This window comes from Echinops telfairi, unplaced genomic scaffold, assembly GCF_000313985.2.
Source record: "Echinops telfairi isolate 266 unplaced genomic scaffold, ASM31398v2 ScPeMD7_18;HRSCAF=68, whole genome shotgun sequence".
In the NCBI taxonomy this organism is placed as follows: Eukaryota; Metazoa; Chordata; class Mammalia; order Afrosoricida; family Tenrecidae; genus Echinops; species Echinops telfairi.
Window position 1 is genome coordinate 86,346,426 of NW_022103915.1, and position 22,500 is coordinate 86,368,925.

Below are 22,500 nucleotides of genomic sequence, written 5' to 3' on the forward strand. Positions count from 1 at the left end.
TGACTTAGACAAAAAAGAGTCAACAGTGGTATTAGAGAAAAACTGAACAAAGTAAAAATCAAGTCTTAAGAGGAGAGCAAAGTACCAAAAGAATGTGGTGTCTCAGAAAGCTAAAGGAAGCAAGTGCTTTAAAAGGAGAGAGTGAAGGTTGTTCATATTTCTTTAGAGGTATAATAAGAAAATATTGAGATATGCCATTTATTCAGCACTTTATAGATTATTATTAGTGACTTTGAGAATAGTAATTTTTGTTGCGTGATGAAAGTGGGCAGAGTGGACTAGAAGACAGATCAGAATGAGAAGGAGGTGATGAAATGGAGATAGCATTCACTTAAAACTTTTGGAAAAGCTTGGGTATGAAACACAACCAAGGAAAAGTTACCAAAGGGATGTAGAGTGGAGGGGGAGGTACTGTTGAAGATGCATAATAGGAGCTCATGTTTGTATTTCTCTGTTTGCGTATTTGTGTATTTGATGGAATCTATATTAAACTATGGAGAGAGTGTGCTTGGTTAGGGAGAAGAGATATTTTCTCTTTGGTAACAGATAAGATGGTGAGTTTATAGAGTTTATGATATTAGGAAAACCAATACATCCTATCTGTTAACATCTGTTTTCATGATAAATAAAAAGTTGTGTCATCAACTAAAAGTGGGTTGAATAGTGAGTGTACTGGATAGTAATCTTTTGGTCTTATTGTTCTATTTCTTAACTCGTTTAGGATGAAGAGCCATTCAATCCAGACTACGTAGAAGTCGACAGGATATTGGATGAGTCTCATAGCATTGACAAGGACAATGGGGAGGTGAGTAGGAATGTAGAAGACAGACTGTGCAGAACTCTAGATTTCTGCTGGTCTGCCTGTCCGTATTTTATTTTTCAGATATGGCTGAAAAACTTAGGATTGACAAGGTATTTTTAAAATTTTCTGAGGGATCCACAGAGTGATAATGGGAAGGTAGGCATATAGGAAGAGAAGTTAAAAGGAAAAATTCCCAAATAATCAAACATCTTGGAATTTAATATAAGAACTGAAATTTTATTTAATTTACTCTCATTTTCTTCTAGTTTTATATGAGTGACCCTGGACATTGAATTGACTATAGGCAGGGGGGGAGTTTCACAAATCTCTAAATACAGATGTAAGTAAATCATTTGTGTAGGACCCTAGCATTTTCCACATCATGAGGGTATTTTTGGAACTCAATAGTGTCTTTTCAGTTGTTATTGAAGCAGATCTGCATATGAATCTGTGCTTTTAACCAATTTTGAGGCCCCCCCCTATCCCACAGATTCACATTTAGTAAGTATAGGGTGAGACACCCCCCACTCCCTAACGATTTGTGCTTTAAGTTTATCTCCAGGGGCTTTCGTGCATAGTAGCTTGAGTTGGGAATCACTGTAGTAAAGCTTATTTGGGAACAATGATCTTAAACATGCTGAAATACTGATAGTTTTATATTTCATTGTTTAAAAATGCTGTAGAATGGTGTCTCAGGTGTAAGCCACCAGGGGGGTTCAACATTCATTAAATTTTACTTCAAATTCAAATTTAGTTTATGAATTATCATTCTTTTTAATCATTTTGTTGGGGCCTTGTCCACCATTCTTAGTAGTAGTTGGTTTAACTTTTGTAGGGTGACATTTCATACATAAAGTTTCTATCACTTCTGAAAGTTATTTCTTACATAGTGGGCCAGTAGAGAACAACAAACCCTTGTTAAGATGTCAGTGCTAGATGTGAGCTCAGCTCACTCATGAACTTTGTGCTTTGTCCCACAGTACCCTTCCAGGCCCTATAGTCAGATTCTTTCCTCTATAAAATTGCAAGGTTTTCTTTATTTTGTAAATTGTCAGGGTCACTAGATAGAACTTTAGATGTCCAACCAAACCGACCCCACTACCATCAAATTGATTCCAACTCATAGCCACCATACTGAACAGAGTAGAACTGCCCCATGTAATGTTCAAGGCTTTATATCTTCATAGAAGCAGATTGCCACATCTGTTTCTTGTGAAATGACTGGTAGATTTGAACTACTGACCTTTCACTTGGCATCCAAGCACTCTAATCACTAAGTCTGGAACCTACTATAATTCCATGTATTTTCAAATCTTACCAAGCATTCCTTAGATAATGCATGTCCATCCTGTGTGTGTTCTGTGGATGTGTAGTTATTAGTCAAGACAAATTAGTTATTATTTAAATTCTTAACTTCAGGATCTCTGCCTTGAAAATCTTGATTCTCTCTCATCACCATACATATCCTTCTAAAATCTGTTGACTTTTGTTTAGGTTGTTGTGGGATATGGTCTGTAAGTGGAACAACAAATGGAAATGTTTTGGTACCCCGATACTATGATTTTTATGTTCCTAACATTGGGTGATACTATACTTTGTTTTCATTTTCCCCCTTCACAAAATGAGTTTAATTTATTAATATTATCTAATAGTGGATAAATAAGTGCTGACTCCATGGAAAAATAAGCTGTGATATTGGAAATATGTGCCTTGAACAAATGGCTTTACATTGAGAATGCCTGAAGCACTATAATTGAGGGAGCTTCAGGAAGTTCATGAAGAAATGGACTTAAAAGATAATGGAATTTCCCCACAACGTTTTGAAACCCCCTCTTGCAAAAAAAGGGTAAAAGAGTAACAGGATTGTGTAATTCTTAGGATACCTTGATCTATAACTTTTAAAAGTTCTTGCTAGCTATTTTAAGGGGTACTCAATAAATTAGTCATTAAAGATCCCCGTGGATTCTGCTAGGCCTAATGTCGTCTTTATGTGAGCCAAAATGGAAATGCAAAGATCATCGTGAATAGTGAGGCCAGGCCAGGAGCCATTTCACCACTACCCTCTCCTTGCAGGAGGAGGCCTGCCTAAAGCATAATACTGTCTGTAGCTGGACGCCTGGCTTTGGTCCTTTGTTTAGTTTGTTTGTTTGAAGTGATTTTGCTTGAGTAAAGTCCATTTCAGTTTTATGTCACCCCCCCCCCTTTTTTAAGTCACTCCGAACAGTGTTTAAGTTTGAGAGATAAGAAATCTGGTGGAATTTTAATATTTTTGTTTTTAAGGAGGTACAATGTGTGTACACACACACACACACACAGCTGGTCTCAAGAAATGAAACAATGATGAACCCTCGATATGTGGTTCTCTCCCCCCATCCTAGATTCTTCCTCCCTCCTCAATATCCTCTTTGCTCCCTCTCCATGTTTCCAACCCAGACCCTGGCCGCCTCATAGTCATTGAGGGCTTGTCTTTTGGTGTATAAACCACGTTTCTTTTACTTTGTTTTTCCTTATAATAATTAAATATTTGTCTTTTTAAGATTGATTGTGCTTGCTAAGCATAATGGTCTCTAGTCTTACTACTTTTTTTTTTTGAAAATCATTTTGTTGGGGGCACTTACAGCTCTTATAATAATCCATATGTCACTGTATTAAGCATGTTTGTATATATGTTGCCATCATTATTTTCTAAACATTCATGTTCTATTTGAGGCCTTGGTATCAGGTCTTTTTATCCTCCCTCCTACCCTCGTGACCCCTTGATAACTATAAATTATTATTTTCATATCTTATGTCTCCCTTCTCCCACAGTTTCTTCGCCTTTCTTCTCCCCACCTGTCCCCTCCAGGTATCTCCAGTCTGTTACTGAGGGGTTTATCTGACCTGGATTCCATGTGTCCTGAGCTCTTATCTGTGCTGTGTCCATGCCTTTTGCTACTTTTGAAGCAGCATCTATATTCTGAGATCCAACAACTCAGAAGCCCAGATTTGTCCATCTTGTTACGCTCCTACAAATATAACCAAATTCAACACAATACAGTGTAGAAAAAGAATCGTCTTTGTGCATCTACTTGTTTTAATGTGCAATATTCTAGAAATCATTTTTCAGAAACTTCTCTTTTAGAGCAGATTCTACTGGTAATTTACATGGAGAAATAGCCACAAATAGTAGTACATCAGCAGATGAGCCAGTGGTATGGGTGATCAACATTTTTTAGCAGATTTGAAGTATGGGCAGTTGTCTTATCAAAATATTGTCCATTTAGAACATATAAATCAGTTTATTAATACCTGGGTTTCTTCTCTCCTAGCCTGTAATTTACTACCTAGTGAAATGGTGCTCTCTGCCCTATGAGGATAGTACTTGGGAACTCAAAGAGGATGTTGATGAGGGCAAGATTCGAGAATTTAAACGGATCCAATCAAGGCACCCAGAACTCAAAAGGGTGGTAAGTATATTGGTATTTAGAATATTGTTATTGTTCGATGCTGTAACTTTGGTTCCAACTCATAGGGACAGCATGCACAGCAGACACGCTGCTGGATCCAGCGTCATCTTCACCATTGTAACGTTCAGCACATTGTTGCAGCCACTCTTGACAGTCCATCTTTTTTTTTTAAATCATTTTATTAGGGGCTCATACAACTCTTATCCCAATCCATACACACATCAATTGTGTAAAGCGCATTTGTACATTCATTGCCCTCATCATTCTCAAAACATTTTCTCTCCACTTAAGCCCCCCGGCATTAGGTCTTCATTTTTCCCCTCCCTCCCCGCTCCCCCCTCCCTCATGAGCCCTTGATAGTTTATAAATTGGTATTTTGTCATTATCTTGCCCTGTCCGACTTCTCCCTTCACCCACTTTTCTGTTGTCCGTCCCCCCAGGGAGGAGGTCACATATAGTTCCTTGTAATCGGTTCCTTCTTTCCTACCCACTCTCGCTCTACCCTCCCCGTTTCGCCACTCACACCTCTGGTCCTGTAGGGCTCATCCGCCCTGGATTCCCTGTATTTTCAGTTCCTATCTGTACCAGTGTACATCCTCTGGTCTAACCAGACTTGCAAGGTCGAATTCAAGTCATGGTAATGGGAGCGGGGAGGAAACATTTAGGAACTAGAGGAAAGTTGTATTTTTCACCGCTGCTACATTGCACCCTGACTGGCTCGTCTTCTCCCCAAGACCCCTCTGCAAGGGGATTTCCAGTGGCCTACTAATGGGCTTTGGGTCTCCACTCCGCACTCCCCCCATCATTCACTATGGTAAGATTTTTTGTTTTGATGATGCCTTATACCTGATCCCTTCGACACCTTGTGATCACACAGGCTGGTGTGCTTCTTCCATGCTGGCTTTGTTTCTTCTGCGCTAGATCGCCGCTTGTTTGCCTTTAAGACCCCAGACGCTATATCTTTTGATAGCCGGGCACCATCAGCTTTCTTCGCCACATTTGCTTATGCACCCATTTGTCTTCAGTGATCGTATCATGGAGGTGAGCACACAATGATATGATTTTTTGTTTTTTGATGCCTGATAGCTGATCCCTTCGGCACACCGTGATTACGCAGGCTGATGTGCTTCTTCCATGTGGGCTTTGGTGCTTCTGAGCTAGATGGCCGCTTGTTTACCTTCGAGCTTTTAAGACCCTGACGCTATCATGTTTTTTCTTGATAACATGTCCAAATCGTGTGAGACGAAGTTCCACCATCTTTGCTTCCAGCATTTTGGTTATGTTTTTTCTAAGACGTACTTGGTTTTTCTTCTTGCAGTCTATGATACTTTGAATATGTTTTGCACACCACAATTCAAATATATTCATTGTTCTTCAGTCATCCTTAGTCAGTGTCAACTTTCACCTGTGTATGAGATGATTGAGAATACCATGGCTTGAGTGAAGCACTCCTTAGTCTTCAAAATGACATATTTGCTCTTCAGCACTTTAAAGACATCTTGTGCAGCAGATTTACCAATGTAATACATCGTATGATTTCTTGACTGGTGATTCCATGAGCATTGATTGTGCATCCAAGCAAGATAAAATTCTTGACAACTTCAGTCTGTTTATCATGATGCTGTCTTTTGGTCCAAATTGTGAGGATTTGGGGCTTTTTCAACATTGAATTGTAATCCATAGTGTAGGCTACAGATTATCAAGTGCTTCCAGTTCTCCTAGCTTTCAGCGAGCAAGGTTATGTCACTTACAAGTTGGTAAGCTTCATCCAGTCCATTCTACACATAGTCTAGTTCCTCTGATCATTTGTCCCACATACAAACTGCAGAAGCGTGGTGAAAGCCTAAAACGCTAAACACGCCTCTCCTGACTTTAAACCAAGTATTCCTTTGTTCTGTTTGAATGACTGCCTTTGACTCATGAATGGGTCTGCATGAGCACAAGTGTTTTGAAATCCCCATTTTTCTCAGTTCTGTCCATGTTATGATCTACCCAAATGAATGCTTTTGCCTTGTCAATAAAGCACAAGTAAACATCTTGTATTCTCTGCTTTTGGCCAAGATCCATCTGACATCAGCAGTGACAGGCTTCATTCCATGGCCTTTTCTGAATCCAGCTTGAATTTCTGACTGCTCCCTGTCAGTGTACTGCTGCAACAATTTTTGAGTGATGCAAATTTTACTTGCATGTGATATTAATGACATTAATTTCTCCATTCTGATGGGTTACCTCTTTTTAAAATGGGTACAAATATGGTTCTCTTACAGCTGTCTTCTTGCCATACCTGAGTCAGTGCTTCAGTGCTTCTTCAGCTTGCTGAAACATTTCTATTGGTATTCCATCACTCCCTGATGCCTTACTTTTTGCTAGTATATTCCGTACAGTTGGGATGTCTTCCCTAAATGCCACTGATTCTAATGCCGACTCTGCAAATGGCTGGGTGTCGACTAGTTGTTTTCGGTGCAGTGACTCTGTATTCCTTTCATCTTCTTTAGTTGTTTCCTGTATCATTCAGTGCTTCGCCCACAGAATCTTTCAATATTGGAACTGAATTTTCCATTTCAATATTGGCTTGAATTTCATTTTCAATTCAGCTTCATATATGCTGAACTGTCTTCCATTTTGGTTTCCAAACTTGATGTCTTTGCACATTTCGTTATAATATGTCTTCTCAGACTGTCCTTTGATATTTCCTTTGCAGTTTTTTTACTTCATCATTTTTTCTATTTGCTTTAGCTGCTGTACAATCAATAACTAGGTTGAGTGTGTCTTTTGACATTGACTTTGATCTTTTATTTTTTATCTTTCTAATGACCTTTTACTTTCTTCATGTGTGATGATCTTGATGTCATCTTGCATCTTGTCAAGTGTTCTGTAACGAATGTTCAGTGAATCAAATCTGTATTTGAGTTGGTTTGTAAATTCAGATGAGGTATACCCAAGGTCATAGTTTGACTCTCGTGAACTTTTTTTTCATTTTGCTATAACTTCAACCTTAACTTATAAATGAGCAATTGATGGTCTGTTCCATAGTTAGTCCCTTGCCTTGCTTCAGCTCCTGATAGTGAGCTGCTCCATTATCTCTACAGATGTAGTCCAATGAATTCCTATGTATTCTATCTGATGAAGTACATGTTTAGTCACGCTTTATGTTGTTGGAAAAAAAGTGTTCTCAATGAAGTTGTTGGTCTTAACAAGTTCTGTCATGAGCTTTCCAGCTTTATTTCTGTTCCCAAGGCCATATTTTCCCATTATTGTTTCTTCCTCTTTGTTTTCAACTTTGCATTTCTTCTCACTACCTTTAGTGGTTGGTAAGCATAAGATTCCATAGTTGCAGAAGCAACAAAGCCCACATGGAAAAAGCACACCAGCCTATGCAACCACGAGGTGTCGAAGGGATCAGGTGTAAGGCATCATCAGAACGAAAAATCTTACCATAGTGAATGATGGGGGCAGTGCGGAGTGGAGATCCAAAGCCCATTAGTAGGCCACTGGAGATCCCCTTGCAGAGGGGTCTCGGGGAGGAGATGAGCCAGTCAGGGTGCGATGTAACAATGATGAGAAATACAACCTTCCTCTAGTTCCCAAAGGTTTCCTCCCCGCTCCCACTACCATGACTCGAATTCTGTCTTGCAAGACTGGCTGGACCAGAGGAGGTACACTGGTACAGATAGGAACTGAGAATACAGGGAATCCAGGATGGATGAGCCCTATGGGACCAGTGGTGTGAGTGGCAAAACAGGGAGGATAAAGGGAGAGTGGGTAGGAAAGAGGGAACCGATTGCATGGAACTGTGTGTGGCCTCCTCCCTGGGGGACAGACAACCGAAAAGTGGATGAAGGGAGAAGTCGGACAGGGCAAGATATGACAAAATACCCATTTATAAACTATCAAGGGCTCATGTGGGAGGGGGGAGCGGGGAAGGAGGGGAAAAATGAGGACCTAATGTCGGGGGTTTAAATGGAGAGAAAATGTTTTGAGAAATGATGTACAAATACGCTTTACACAATTGATGTGTGTATGGATTGGGATAACAGTTGTATGAGCCCCTAATAAAATGTTTAAAAAAAAAAAAAAAAAAAAGATTCCATAGTTGTATTAACTGGATTTCCTTGTATGTATAAGAAAGTATTATCTGTCACATATAGCATTGTACTTCAAGGCAGAACTTTAAGTATTTTTTTTGGTGATGACTGTGATATTATTCCTACTTAATTTGTCATGCCTGCTAAAGTCAACCATATGATTTTCCACTAACTTTTTTGATACCCTCCTTAAATAAGGAACCAAAAACACCCCTTTGCTACTGAGCTGATTCCCATTCATAGTATATAGTCTCCAAAACTAAGTTTTTATAGACGCAGACAGTCTCATCTTTGTCCTTTGCAGTGGCTGGTGAATTTGAACCACTAACCTTGTGGTTAGCAGCCCAAATTCTAGCCCATACTGCAACAAGCCAGCAGAACTCCTTTTATTGGAAAAGATAAGATAAAGGAGTTCTTTATTTTTTAGCCAATTTTCAAAACTAATGAAGTAGTTTCCTAACATTTACAGAGCTGGAATTGAATGGGTGGCAGTGAGGTTGTTTTGGGGTTTTTTTTAAGAGCGTTGTATGAACTTTTTTCTTTCCATGCCTTTTTAAAAACAGTATTGCTATAAACTCATAATTAAAATTATTTGATATGGTTTAATCTGTACAATAATATTTTTAAATTTACTACCACTACCAGAATTACCCAGTATCTAGTGTAATTCTGCTTCTGTCTTTTCCCCGTTTATTCGTATATTTTATTTTTAAGAATCGGCCACAGGCAAGTTCCTGGAAGAAGTTGGAGCTGTCACATGAATATAAAAACAGAAACCAGTTAAGGGAGTATCAGTTGGAAGGGGTCAACTGGCTGCTTTTTAATTGGTATAACAGGTAAGGAGAACAGTGTATCCATAAGATTTAGGCTCCGTCTGAGGATTATCTTTTAATTATTGAAACAGTTTCTCATACCTACTTTTTTTTTTCAAAGTCGTATCTTTTAACATGCCTTTCTTGTTGAATCTGCAGGCAGAACTGCATCCTGGCTGATGAAATGGGATTGGGCAAAACTATTCAATCCATTGCCTTCTTACAGGAGGTCTATAACGTGGGCATCCATGGCCCCTTTCTGGTCATTGCCCCACTGTCCACCATTACTAACTGGGAGCGGGAATTCAATACGTGGACAGAGATGAACACTATTGTGTACCATGGCAGTCTGGCCAGCCGGCAGATGATTCAGCAGTATGAGATGTACTGCAAAGATTCACGGGTGAGCTCTATGTCCTAGAAGTGCTGTCATTTGGAGAAAGCAAGCACGCATACCTAGAATTTCATAGGCTCCTCAGAAATTAAAAACAAAACGATGATTTAAGGCTTTTTTATGCAGCAGTTTACAGGCCTTTTCTCAGCTGTTTTCACATACTGGACATTTTGGATCAGTAGAATTCTGAAGTGTGTGTGTGTGTGTGTGTGTGTGTGTGTGTGTGAGACACTACAGATTTAAAAAATAAACTTAAAAGTGATTTTAGCAGTACTGAAGAATTTTTATTAATAAGGTATGTTTATTTAACCGCTTTTCATTCTTTGGTCAATTTTCCATATTATATAGTGGTAACCTTAAGCCTCTTCTTTCTTAGTGTGCAGAAAAATTTACCAAGATTATTCCTTGTTATATAAATTTTAGGATAAAAATTAGAATAATCAGTTACTTCTATCAAATTGAATTGTATGAATGTTTTTATACCATTAGTTTCTCTTAGTAGCTTTATTTCTGCCAAGTCAAAATCTATGAAATCCCATTTTATGGCTCAATTTTATTAATTGGTTAGCTCTGTCCATTTTTAAGCAATAACTTTTATTTGCATGTACTTTATTAACTATTTTCACTTTAATTTTTATTTTGCTTGCTTCAGCTTTGTCCAGCATTTGTGGACTATGATAACTAAGGAAAGATTTAGGTCAGAAATACATGAGCAGGTTCAAAAATATATAACTTCATTCAGTGAAGTATGTCCTTATTCTAAAAAGCTGAATATGTTGAAGAAGTAATGTAACTTACATGCAGTGATTTGGATGATAGGCAATGGGGACAGGATACAGTTCATATTTTTTTATTAAACCTACACTTGCCTAAATATAGAAAAGAAAATGACAGTTCAAAAAAATTTCTAGTGTATTGAAACTGATTGTGGTAGCAATTTTTCAATATTGCTTGATGTGATTGAACAATAAATTGTTAAGATAATTGTAAGAGCGCCCAATAAAATGATTTAAAATTTTTTTAAAGTCTCTAGGTACATCTTAGGCTTTTTATAACTGTATTGCCCTTGTGCTTAGGGGCGCCTCATTCCTGGGGCATACAAATTTGATGCCTTGATCACCACTTTTGAGATGATATTGTCAGACTGCCCTGAGCTTCGTGAAATTGAGTGGCGGTGCGTCATCATTGATGAGGCCCATCGACTTAAGAACCGTAACTGCAAGCTGCTTGATAGTCTCAAGCACATGGACCTGGTGAGTCCTCCACACTAACTTGTTAACAAAACTCTGACTCCAAGGAACGAATTCTCTGTGCAATTAAGTCAGTTGTGATGTAGCAGAGAAGGAAAAGCGTCGTCTTCCTGTTGAGTGGTGTGTGGTCTGTGGTGAGTGGTGACCTGAAAGTCATGTAAAAATCATACGTTTCAGAACTGAGAAAGAATAGCTGCTCAGTGTCCTCATCCAGGTGGAGTTTCTGTATTCTAACTAATGCTCCAGAACAAAATACACTGTCCCAAGCTTACCCAATATGTAAAACAAATCCATTATTTTTTCCCATGATTCCTTAGTGCGGCGGCTTTAGTTGGGCTCTGCTAGGCTGTGTTTTGCTGCTTCTCTTACCTGGGACAATTAGTGACACATGCACCACCTCGACTAGCTTCCCTGTGTCTTTTCATCCTCCAGTGGGCCCAACTGGGCTTCTCTCCATGGGAGTCTTGGTCAGTGCTTCCAGGGGGCAAAAGTAGAAACTGCAAGGCCGCTTGAGGTGTAGGCTTTGAAATTTTAAAAGTATCCCCTCTGCTACATTCTCTTTGTCAGATCAAATCACAAGGCAAACCCAGAATCAAAGGGTGAAACTTGATAGGAGGAACTACAAAGAATTAATGGCCATATTTAACCCAGCACAGGTACTTTCCCTCGTAGGGGACATACTCGGCCCTCTGTGAGGAGTGAGTGTGGAGAGACATAAGTAATTAACAATGATACCACATGCGACTGCTTACATAAGACAGGCCTGGGAAGAAGCTTGAGAAAGCAATGGGACCGGTGGTCCTGAGGGGACTTGGCAGGGAGAAGGGAAGGGGCGGTGGGCAAACAACGCCACAGACAGGGAACAACCAGGGAATAAAAATCAGTGAGGATATAGAGATCCTGGGGGTGCTGGCACAACAGCAATCTAGCTGAGAGGAAGCACTATGAGGCAGAAGGGCAAGCGTGATGGTGGGGCAGAAGGAAGGTAAAAGGAAACATGATCTAGGAAGCAAAGCTATGGATAGAGGTACAAGCATAGGTGTGTCCATATGTAAATACATTAATCCATAGAAATAGTGGTATTAGCCTATGTACATAAATTTATATGGCAGTACATTGAGGTAGTAGACAGACTTTAGACTTCTGCTCATATCCTCCCTCAATACAAGAACACTTTGTTCTAACAAATTGGCAATCTGAGATGCTCACCCTCCCGGCACAATCACTGAAGACAAAACAGGTGCATAAGCAAATGAGGTGAAGGAGGAGGATGGTGCCTGGCTATTAAAAAATAAAGCGGCTGTGGTGTTAAAGGCTTGAAGTAAAACAAGCAGCCATCCATCAGAGAAACAACAAGCCCACATGGAAGAAGCACACCAGCCTGTGCAATCATGAGGTGTCATCGGGACCAGGTAACAGGCATCAGAAGACCCTTTAACAACAAAACAAAACCATATGGTTGAGAACGAGGGGGGTCGGAGCAGAGACCCAAAGCCCAACTGCAGACAATGGAATATCCCCCACAGAGGGGTCACAGGGAAGGGATGAGTCAACCAGGGTGCCGTAAAGCACCAATGAAACACACAATATTCCTCTGGCTCCTTGAGGCTTCCTCACCCCCCACTACCATGCCCCCAGTGATGCCTCTCATTTTGGACTAGACCAGAGCATGTACACAGGTGTAGATAAGAGATAAGAAGAGCTCACGACACACGCAACCCAGGAGCAGTGATACCAGATGGGTAGGAAGAAGGGCGGGGGGGAGGGGAAAAGGGGGGAATCGATCATAATGATTTATACACAACCACACACCCCTCTAGGGGGAAGAACAACGGAAACCATGGGGGAAGGAACACAGTGGTTGGTGTGAGATATGAAAATAATAGTTTATGATCTATCAAGGGGTCATGAGGGTGGGGAAGCCAACACCAAGGTCTCAATAGAAAGTGTCTAGAAAAGATGGCAACATAGGAACAAATATGCCTGATACAATTGATGTGTGGATTATAATAAGAATTGTAAGAGCCTTCAATAAAATTATCACACACACCCCCCAAAAAAAACCCCAAAACCGTAATCTGAATTACCATTTTCTCAATTACTTCTAATTATTAGTGTCTTATGTTATTATCATTTTCAAAATAATACCAAGGGGAATCTTGGAAATGTTTTATGCTTATCAAAGTGATAGATAAGACAGCACTATGGACTATTTCCCAAAATTTTACAGATAAAGAAATTAAAGCTAAAGATTATGTAGTTGATTGAAAATCCCAGCATTTCTTTTGTGCTCGCATCCTTCCATTCTATGTTTTCTCCTCTTCTAGGAACATAAAGTGCTACTCACAGGAACTCCGCTACAAAATACTGTGGAGGAACTGTTCAGCTTGCTTCATTTCCTGGAACCTTCACAGTTTCCTTCAGAATCGGAGTTCCTCAAGGACTTTGGAGATCTCAAGACCGAAGAGCAGGTAGGAAGTATACCCGATGATATACTAGCCCAGGACAGAACAGTTGGAAGTTGGTACCAGGCAGGCATCTATTGCCATATGCATCAAGACAAGAGCCTGTCTGACGTCCTTGTATAACCATGTGCTACATCACTGGTGGTATGTCCAAAAATCCGGATTTTCGGATGCTAGAAAATGCTTAATTTTATCTCTCCCTATTTCCACATGTGAGAACATTGGTCTCCGTGTTATTAACGTACTTTTGCTCTGTGTTGGACCAGGTTCAACAGCTACAGGCTATTCTCAAGCCAATGATGCTGAGAAGACTCAAAGAAGATGTCGAGAAAAACCTAGCACCCAAACAGGAAACTATTATTGAAGTAGAGCTGACAAACATCCAGAAGAAATACTACCGGGCTATTTTAGAGAAGAATTTCTCTTTCCTTTCCAAAGGAGCAGGTCACACCAATATGCCTAATCTGCTCAACACAATGATGGAGTTGCGAAAATGCTGCAACCATCCATATCTCATCAATGGTGAGACAATTCCTGGACATTTCCTGGATTTTTTAACTATTTGTATTGTTTTCTGAAATTATCTTCCTCAGAACTGTATTCTGGCTGATTCAGCCTAATTTCAAGGGCGGGGTCTCCTTTCAGAAAAATTCTTCTGTGGAATAGCTGTCTCTATTTTTTCCTACCCTGGTAGTTGCATAATCTCCAAAATTAAATGAGGTTTAGTATTTAGAAATTTGTAAAAAAGAACGAAGGCTGTTTCTCTGACTACATGTCCTCACTGATGCTCCATTTTGTCATTATTTTGAGTGCATTGGTTTGGTGACAGTGATGTGCATGTTCCGTGGTAATCTGTGTCCACAGTTTGACAGGCTTGTCTCCCAATTATAATCTTAGACCTACCTTACTGGGCACATTTTGGGTAACACAGAGATGATTTATGATTTCTTGGTGATAAACTTGTATACTTTTGTATATCATGTTGATCTCAAAACAGATTATTTTTTCCTTTGTTTCTTTATCTAAATTCCATCAACTGTGCTTTTTTGGGTCTCAACATCAGGTTTGTGTTTTGTTCTAACAGGTGCCGAAGAAAAAATCCTCACAGAATTTCGGGAAGCTTGCCATATTATACCTCACGACTTCCACCTGCAGGCCATGGTTCGTTCAGCTGGCAAACTGGTTCTGATTGACAAATTACTGCCCAAGCTCAGAGCAGGCGGCCATAAGGTTCTGATCTTCTCCCAGATGGTGCGCTGCCTAGATATCTTAGAGGATTATCTAATCCAGAGGAGGTGAGAAACGAATCTTTTTTAGCTTTGCATTCTCATTAGCCCAGGTGTGGAACAAGTATTTAAACTTCACTCTCAATCTTTTAAAAAAGTTTTTGTCCCCTAAGAATAATGGCTGTACTGATATTGCTTGTAGTCTGCTATTTCTAACCTATTCCCCTTCTTCTGTCATTTCTGTACAGGTACTTTTATGAGCGGATTGATGGGCGAGTTAGAGGCAATCTTCGACAGGCTGCTATTGACCGCTTTAGCAAGCCTGACTCAGACCGCTTTGTCTTCTTGCTGTGCACCCGGGCTGGTGGGCTTGGTATTAATCTCACAGCTGCTGATACATGTATCATCTTTGATTCAGATTGGAATCCTCAAAATGACCTACAGGTAAAGGAAGACATTGTCTTAGGGATTACCTAACTTGGTAGGTACCAGAATCTTTTCACCATAATCAGGATGTCTTAGAAAAACTTGTTTTTCAGATAGTATGGACTTAATTACTTAATGAGGGGTGACAGTCTAGATCAGGGATTAGCACATTTATTTTATAAGGATCCAAATAGGTAAATATTTGCATTTCAGTCCATGTGATTTCTGTTTTAACTACACCCTTTCTTACTTGTCGATTATCATTAGCTGACATTTCACATTTATGATAATACTAAAAAGTCTCTCGACACATTGATGACACACATCTAACAGTAACAAAACCAGGGTGTGAATCCTTTAAGATACCTAAGCAGTGTATCATCTGACTGTAAATGGTTTTATAAATGGTCAACTTGGCTGGACTGTAATTCTCAGTGGTTTGGCAGTTAAAGAAGTATTTAACTTGGCAGCTATGTAATAGTGTGGTGGTCATCCTCCAGTGGCTCATAAACTGACTTTTTTCATGATGATTTGTACTTTCAAATTTCCCATGGCAGTAAGGGAAGAGGATATGTATTTTCCTTTGCTCTAGCACAAAAGCTGTTATAGACCGCACATAACAACAAATGGATGCTGTCACTACACAATTTTCTGGCCCCAGTTCTAACATAATAAGACAATAATTTCATCTTGAACCATATTTTAAAATTTTATTTTTAGCTGATCTCCCTTGGTATTTTGTATCACCCCCCCCCCTTTCCCCAAATTAATTTTACAGTCTCTCACTTTTCCTTTCCTTTCCTTTCCTTTTTAACTAGGCTCAGGCACGGTGTCATCGAATTGGGCAAAGCAAAGCTGTGAAAGTATATCGTCTCATAACTCGTAATTCTTATGAGAGAGAGATGTTTGATAAGGCTAGCCTCAAGTTGGGATTGGATAAGGCTGTGCTACAGTCTATGAGTGGTCGAGATGGCAACATCACTGGAGTGAGTCCTCCTCGTCTATATAAACTTCATAATACAGCATAGTGATGGATGGAGGAAGACAGAAGCTGCTTTTGCTTAGGAATATCTCAATTATTATTTCTTAAAATAAGATAACTAAAATAATAGGATGTGGCTATACTCTTGGTACCCTTGTCATCTTTTCATTTTTGTGTTTAGATCCAACAGTTCTCTAAGAAGGAGATTGAGGATTTATTAAGAAAAGGTGCATATGCAGCCATCATGGAAGAAGATGATGAAGGCTCTAAGTTTTGTGAAGAGGACATTGACCAGATCTTGTTGAGACGAACTACAACCATCACCATTGAGTCTGAAGGAAAAGGTTCTACCTTTGCTAAGGTAGGTTCATGCCAGAAACTAGACTGAAAGGCAGATAGTAATTTCTAAAGCTCAAATATTTGTTAACTGTAGTTATTGGTTACCCATTGCCTTAAAAAATATTATGGTCAATTTCCCTCTATGCCTTTGTTCTTCAATAGGCCAGCTTTGTTGCTTCTGAAAATAGGACAGATATTTCTTTGGATGACCCCAACTTTTGGCAAAAGTGGGCTAAAAAGGCTGACCTAGACATGGATCTACTCAATAGCAAGGTGAGCTTACCTTTTATTCTTTTTTTTTTTAAGGAATTGTTACAAAGACAAACGGCTTCTAAGAGTCTTTTAAAAAGTTTTATTAAAAATAATAAAAAATAATAATAAAATGTAAAGTTTTATTAGCATTTCATCCACATGTCATACAGTTCAATAACTCAATCCTATCAAGAAGAGTTGTGCAATTATCACCATTGTCAATTCTAGAACATTTTCTGTTTTGTACTCATTGTTATTCATGTACTGATTTTTTTGTCAAATTGTGGCAAAATTACAAGCTTTCTGATTGGTGGGTTTGAACTGCCAATCTTGAAATTACCATTCTAATATTTGCCAAACAGTGCCACCAGAGCTCCTACTTTTAGCCCACATCATTCTTAGAAGACAGTAATGCTCAAGGTAGGTATTTTTCACTTGCGTAGCTGCACTACTGTTTGGCATTTTAAGCAACTTGAGGGGATATATTTACGTTTTAGAGAGCACCTCACGGCCATGAGTTCAGGAAGTCATCCAGTCACTGTGGCTCAGAGAGTCGGCAGTCCATGAGGACATGAAGTCTGTTGTGTATTTCCTCCCTTTTGATCATTTTGCTATAGAGTCTTCTCATCCCAGTGTTGGGTCCAAGTGGTAGCTGTGCAGCATCTAGTTCTTCTGATCTCAGAGCAAAGAAGGCATTGGTTGTTGGAGGGCAATTAGCCACACATTACATATTTCTTATTCCTAACTCTTCCTCTGTTGCTCCAGACAAACAAGATACCAGTTTTCCTGCCTTAGATGGCTATTAGTTTAAGTTTTAACGTAAAATGCAGGTTAGCTTTGAAGTCCTAAGTAAATTCTGGGTATCTGAATATGTTGCATTCAAGGCAATTTCAATCTATGATTGTCTTAAGGACTAGCCCATGAAACACATCATAAAGCGAGTTACTTTTCCCATTCTCTGTGTAGAATAACCTAGTGATTGACACACCGAGAGTACGAAAACAGACGCGTCACTTCAGTACTCTGAAAGATGACGATCTTGTGGAATTCTCCGATTTGGAAAGTGAGGATGATGAACGACCGCGCTCCCGTCGACATGACCGCCATCATGCTTACGGGCGCACAGACTGCTTTCGGGTGGAAAAGCACCTCCTGGTATACGGGTAAGAACATATGTGCAATCCGAGACAGTGACGCTCCTTCTTGCTAGATTGCTGAGTGACTTTCAAAATGGAGGCTGTGACCAATGAGAGGGCTAATATGAGAAACTTTGAGAAAGTTTATTCTGTTACAATGTATTTCTAAGATCTGTTAATTCTTGAATTTTGAGTCAGGAGGACATCATTGAGTGAAAACCAATCCCTTTTCTCTAGCTGGGGACGGTGGCGAGATATCTTGTCTCATGGACGCTTCAAGCGACGTATGACAGAGCGAGACGTGGAGACAATTTGCCGAGCTATTCTTGTGTACTGTCTTCTACACTATCGTGGGGATGAAAATATCAAAGGTTTTATTTGGGACTTGATTAGCCCTGCTGAAAATGGCAAGACAAAAGAATTGCAGAATCATTCAGGTAATTATCAACCCATTACTTTTCATCTTTCTTTGGGTTCTGTCATCCTTTTCAGGTCCAAGAGTTTTTCTCAATTCAAGTCTTTGATGTCACCCCATCTCCAGGTCTCTCTATCCCTGTGCCCCGTGGACGCAAGGGTAAAAAAGTAAAGTCACAGAGCACTTTTGATATCCATAAGGCAGATTGGATCCGAAAATATAATCCTGACACTCTGTTCCAAGATGAGAGTTATAAGAAGCACTTGAAACACCAGTGTAATAAGTAAGGATGAAGTTTAGCAAAGGCTAACACATTTCCATCTCACACTTTGTGTGTTGTTATTGAACCTGCTCTTCTTCCCTTCCAGGGTGCTATTGCGAGTACGAATGCTTTACTACTTAAGACAGGAGGTTATTGGAGACCAAGCAGAGAAGGTGTTAGGGGGTACCATTGCCAGGTAAAATTATGCAATAGTTTTCTCTATACCCTGCCTTATTCAGGAAGAGAATTGTGCTTATTTTGTTTTCTATTTTTAGGATATCTGATAATTAAAACCTATGTGTCATTCTTTAGTCCACCAATTGAAGGACATAGGAAAGCTGCATAAGCGATGAAAATTTTTTCCAAAGGTCATTTTTTTAAATTTCCTGCATGACTACGCTAACTCTGCCTGCTTTTCCCTTTAGTGAGATTGACATATGGTTCCCAGTAGTGGATCAGTTGGAGGTTCCAACCACATGGTGGGATAGTGAGGCGGATAAATCCTTGCTCATTGGAGTTTTTAAGCATGGTAAGTATCTTCTCCTTGCCTTATATTTCCCCAATGAAGATTTATGTCTACAAATAATACATTTAGCAAAATACTCACAACTGATAAATGAGTTCTGGTTGTTCTTTGTTTGACTGTAAAACTAGTTCTTAAATCTCTAGAACAGAGCAGTTCCTATAAATAGATGTTCAAGAAAGAGCAAATGGATAACATTAAATCCTGAGGTAGGAATCTAATCTGGTTTCTAATCACAGTTCCCACAAAGATTCCACAAATCCGGGGCATTAGTCACACTTACTGTGTATGACTTTCTTGTGCTTGCTGAAAGTGTCCACTTATCTAAATGTCCTCCGTGTCTGATATGCTCAGCTTTTACTCTGATATAGGTGTAAGCAAGTGAGTGATGCAAAAATTGAGTATTAAAAGGGAGACATTCCCCTTGCAATTTTGCCTGATATTAAACCCCAGGCACGACAGGTAGTGAGTGCTAACTTCCAACCCAGATAATTAGGACACATCTTCTTTCATGATCCTTGGGACACACGTATGTGTGGGATGAGGAAAACTCCTTGAGTATTTGCAGTTTTAGATTTACTGTGTCCTGATGCACAGTGAGACAGGTTTAGAAGAATCCAAACTTCCTGAAGTATGATAAGTTCATTTATCCAATGGTCATTAAGTGTGCCGATTTGCTTGTAAGTCCAGGTTTCCTAACCTTCATCTGAAAATTAGGGGGCTGGGCCTAAACGATTTGATTTTCTTAGTGTTCTCTTTTACTTAGCAGTTAAATGATGGTAGTAAGATTTCTATTTAAATGGCTGTGTAAATGTTTTGCTTTAATTTATAGATTTTTAGATGAAATTCAGTTATGAGGCTTTGTGCCTTTAATTGCTATTAAAATGTGAAATATAGTAATGTAACCCAACAGTAGTACAACATTTAAAATATATTTTGTATTAGGGCAAAGTAGCCTACGTAATTTTATCATTCTAGGGGTGTACAAATGAGCAAAATGATTCTCTGATGTTCTTCAACATGGTTCTCTTCTAGGCTATGAGAAATATAATACTATGAGGGCAGACCCAGCCTTGTGCTTCCTGGAAAAGGCTGGCCGACCAGATGACAAGGCCATTGCAGCAGAGCATCGAGTGTTGGATAATTTCTCTGACCTTGTAGAAGGGTAATCATTGGTTTTTAAATCCCTTGAAGGACTAAACCCAACGTATAAAAGCTTATTAGTAATTTGTGTGAAAAGATAACTTTAGACTTGACAGAACCCATTGAGATTCTTAGTGGTGGCTATTATTTGCCATAAATGATAAATCTTTAGCAAATACAACAGAAGGACCCTAAAAACCGCACATCTAAACATGACACTGAGAGTTACTCCCAAATGGCTAGCTTGGTGTTGCATTCCATTTGTCTTACAGAGCTCTCTGTACAGCCACAGTAGCTGAGCAGATAACTGGGCCTCTTGAAAAATGACAGCCAGGCAGCTTTCAGAGAGAGCTTACTTGGTAGACGGGTAGCCTTGTATTCTCTTTTCCCAGTAGTTCTTGAAAACATTTACAGTGCCTTGGATACATGCCCTCATGATGAGTTGCCATGCTAATACTGAGCCACCAGGTAGGGCATTATTGCCCTGGTTTGGGTGCCAGTGAGTTTAACAAAACTTCTCATGTGGAGACCTGAAGGGCGTGTAACATAGTTGTCTCGGTTTACTCCTTCATGATTAAGACATGTCTCTGATAATCACTTCAGTTTACTTGATGTAGGGACCACTTGTAGTTCTCAGAGAAAATTGAATCATTTATTCATTGCAAATCCTGAATTCTCTCACCTTTTGTTCAATACATCAAGCTAGTCAAAATACACACACAAGAATACACAGATCCTTCAAGTGAAATAATTTTAGTAAGTTAATAGTGATAGGGGTGGGGACAAAATATTAAGGCCCCCTCCCCCCAAACTAACAAGAGAAAGAGAAGTGTCTCATTTTCAAGCAATTTATAATGGCACTTAGTTACTTTATTATAACTTTTTGTTCCGTTAGATGTTGTACCTGAGAGCTTACCCTGTCCTGCCATTCATGGGACAGGAGAGAAAAGGCTGTTCCCTTGCTGGATTGTGTGCTTGACTAGGTTCTTAGGTTTCTCTTAATAATGTAAGATATATCACTCACATATTCTTGTACTTCTGGGTAATTTTAGGGTCGACTTTGATAAGGATTGTGAAGATCCTGAATATAAGCCCCTGCAGGGTCCCCCGAAGGACCAAGATGATGAGGTAAGTGATTCTCATTTTAGTTGAACTTTTCCGAATTTTCCCAATTAGGTCTTTTTCTCATTCTCTGAATCTTGAAGTACATTGACCTATCTCAATAATTCCTGATACATTCATGATGCAATAACCACCAATGGAGAATACAAGTTCTTGGTTGAAGGAGTTGCAGTGCCCGCCAGGGGAAACCAGTGCTAAGAGGGGAAGGAGCTGGAGCCTAAACTGGAGTCTGAAGGGTAGTATGTGACTGCTGAGTTCCCGAGTCTTACTGTCTTTGAACTTTTAGTAGAGATTGACATTTCAGGATCTACTTCTTATTGTAACTTTATTTGGTTGGTTCCAACTTTTGGTGAGGTTTCTTTTATTGGAAATTTTTCTTTACCCCGTGGTACCATAAACGGACACACAAAGATGTGATTTGATTGCCAGCTTCCCCCCTTACCCTTCCCCCTCCATCCCTTGGGGTGGATCTCCTTCTCTAGGGTGATCCCTTGATGATGATGGATGAGGAGATCTCAGTGATTGATGCCGAAGAAGGTAAAGTTCTAGGTCAATTAGTATACTTTCATATGGGGTGGTGGGATTGGGGAAATTTTGACTGGATTCGTTCTTACCCTGTGATCTCTAAGAGTTCTGCCTTTGGGTGAGTTAAAATAGGTTTTTCTTTGCATCCTATAGCCCAGGTGACCCAACAACCAGGCCATTTATTCTGGCCTCCAGGCTCTGCCCTGACTGCTAGGCTCCGGCGACTCGTAACAGCCTATCAGCGCAGTTATAAGAGAGAACAAATGAAGATAGAAGCTGCAGAACGTGGGGACCGGCGGCGGCGACGCTGTGAGGCAGCCTTTAAGCTAAAAGAAATCGCACGTCGGGAAAAACAGCAACGGTACAGTATTGAGAATTTGGTTTGAGTGGAGGTTTGCCTTCCATCCACCACGAACGAGCTCTGTACGAAAGGGCTTCAAAAAGTTCATGGAAAGTACCATTGTCTTATCATTCCATTGTCCATAAACTTTTGGAAGCCCCTTATATTTAAAAACATCTTGGACAGAATTTATTTAGAATTCCCTACAGGTAAATTTTTTTTTTCTGTCTTGAAGTGTTATCCTTTTTTTGTTTGTTTTTTAGTCATTTTATTAGGAGCTCATACAACTTTTATCACAATCCATACATACATCAATTGTGTAAAGCACATTTGTACATTCATTGCCCGCATCATTCTCAAAACATTTGCTCTCCACCTAAGCCCCTGGCATCAGCTCCTCACGTTTTCCCCCTCCCTCCCTGCTCCCCACTCCCTACGAACCCTTGATAATTTGTAAATTATTTTGTTATATATTTCCCTGTCCGACATCTCCCTTCACCCATTTTTCTGTTGTCCGTCCCCCAGGGAGGAGGTCACATGTAGATCCTTGTAATC

The 22,500-nt window shown here is 39.7% G+C and overlaps 1 protein-coding gene and 1 non-coding gene across 8 annotated transcripts in view; both read left to right on the top strand.

Annotated features, from left to right (window-relative positions):
* The window catches only part of CHD8 (chromodomain helicase DNA binding protein 8), a 64,466-nt gene that overhangs the window by 32,525 nt on the left and 9,441 nt on the right, over window positions 1–22,500 (top strand). For 6 of the 7 annotated variants that reach the window (XM_045288221.1, XM_045288224.1, XM_045288223.1 and 3 more), the window contains exons 10-30: window positions 722–805; window positions 4,111–4,248; window positions 9,048–9,169; window positions 9,305–9,548; window positions 10,616–10,792; window positions 13,117–13,260; window positions 13,521–13,776; window positions 14,339–14,549; window positions 14,729–14,924; window positions 15,725–15,892; window positions 16,070–16,249; window positions 16,390–16,500; window positions 17,446–17,642; window positions 17,853–18,052; window positions 18,133–18,313; window positions 18,399–18,488; window positions 18,718–18,821; window positions 19,851–19,980; window positions 21,011–21,086; window positions 21,563–21,617; window positions 21,759–21,966. In XM_045288221.1, the coding sequence (XP_045144156.1) occupies window positions 722–805; window positions 4,111–4,248; window positions 9,048–9,169; window positions 9,305–9,548; window positions 10,616–10,792; window positions 13,117–13,260; window positions 13,521–13,776; window positions 14,339–14,549; window positions 14,729–14,924; window positions 15,725–15,892; window positions 16,070–16,249; window positions 16,390–16,500; window positions 17,446–17,642; window positions 17,853–18,052; window positions 18,133–18,313; window positions 18,399–18,488; window positions 18,718–18,821; window positions 19,851–19,980; window positions 21,011–21,086; window positions 21,563–21,617; window positions 21,759–21,966 (3,272 nt within the window). The remainder of the gene's footprint in view (window positions 1–721; window positions 806–4,110; window positions 4,249–9,047; window positions 9,170–9,304; window positions 9,549–10,615; window positions 10,793–13,116; window positions 13,261–13,520; window positions 13,777–14,338; window positions 14,550–14,728; window positions 14,925–15,724; window positions 15,893–16,069; window positions 16,250–16,389; window positions 16,501–17,445; window positions 17,643–17,852; window positions 18,053–18,132; window positions 18,314–18,398; window positions 18,489–18,717; window positions 18,822–19,850; window positions 19,981–21,010; window positions 21,087–21,562; window positions 21,618–21,758; window positions 21,967–22,500) is intronic. The other variant, XM_004698451.3, reaches the window with a different exon arrangement.
* On the top strand, window positions 20,388–20,497 carry LOC115868869. Its single transcript, XR_004045833.1, has one exon. It is a non-coding gene; the product is annotated as a small nucleolar RNA U6-53/MBII-28 (small nucleolar RNA).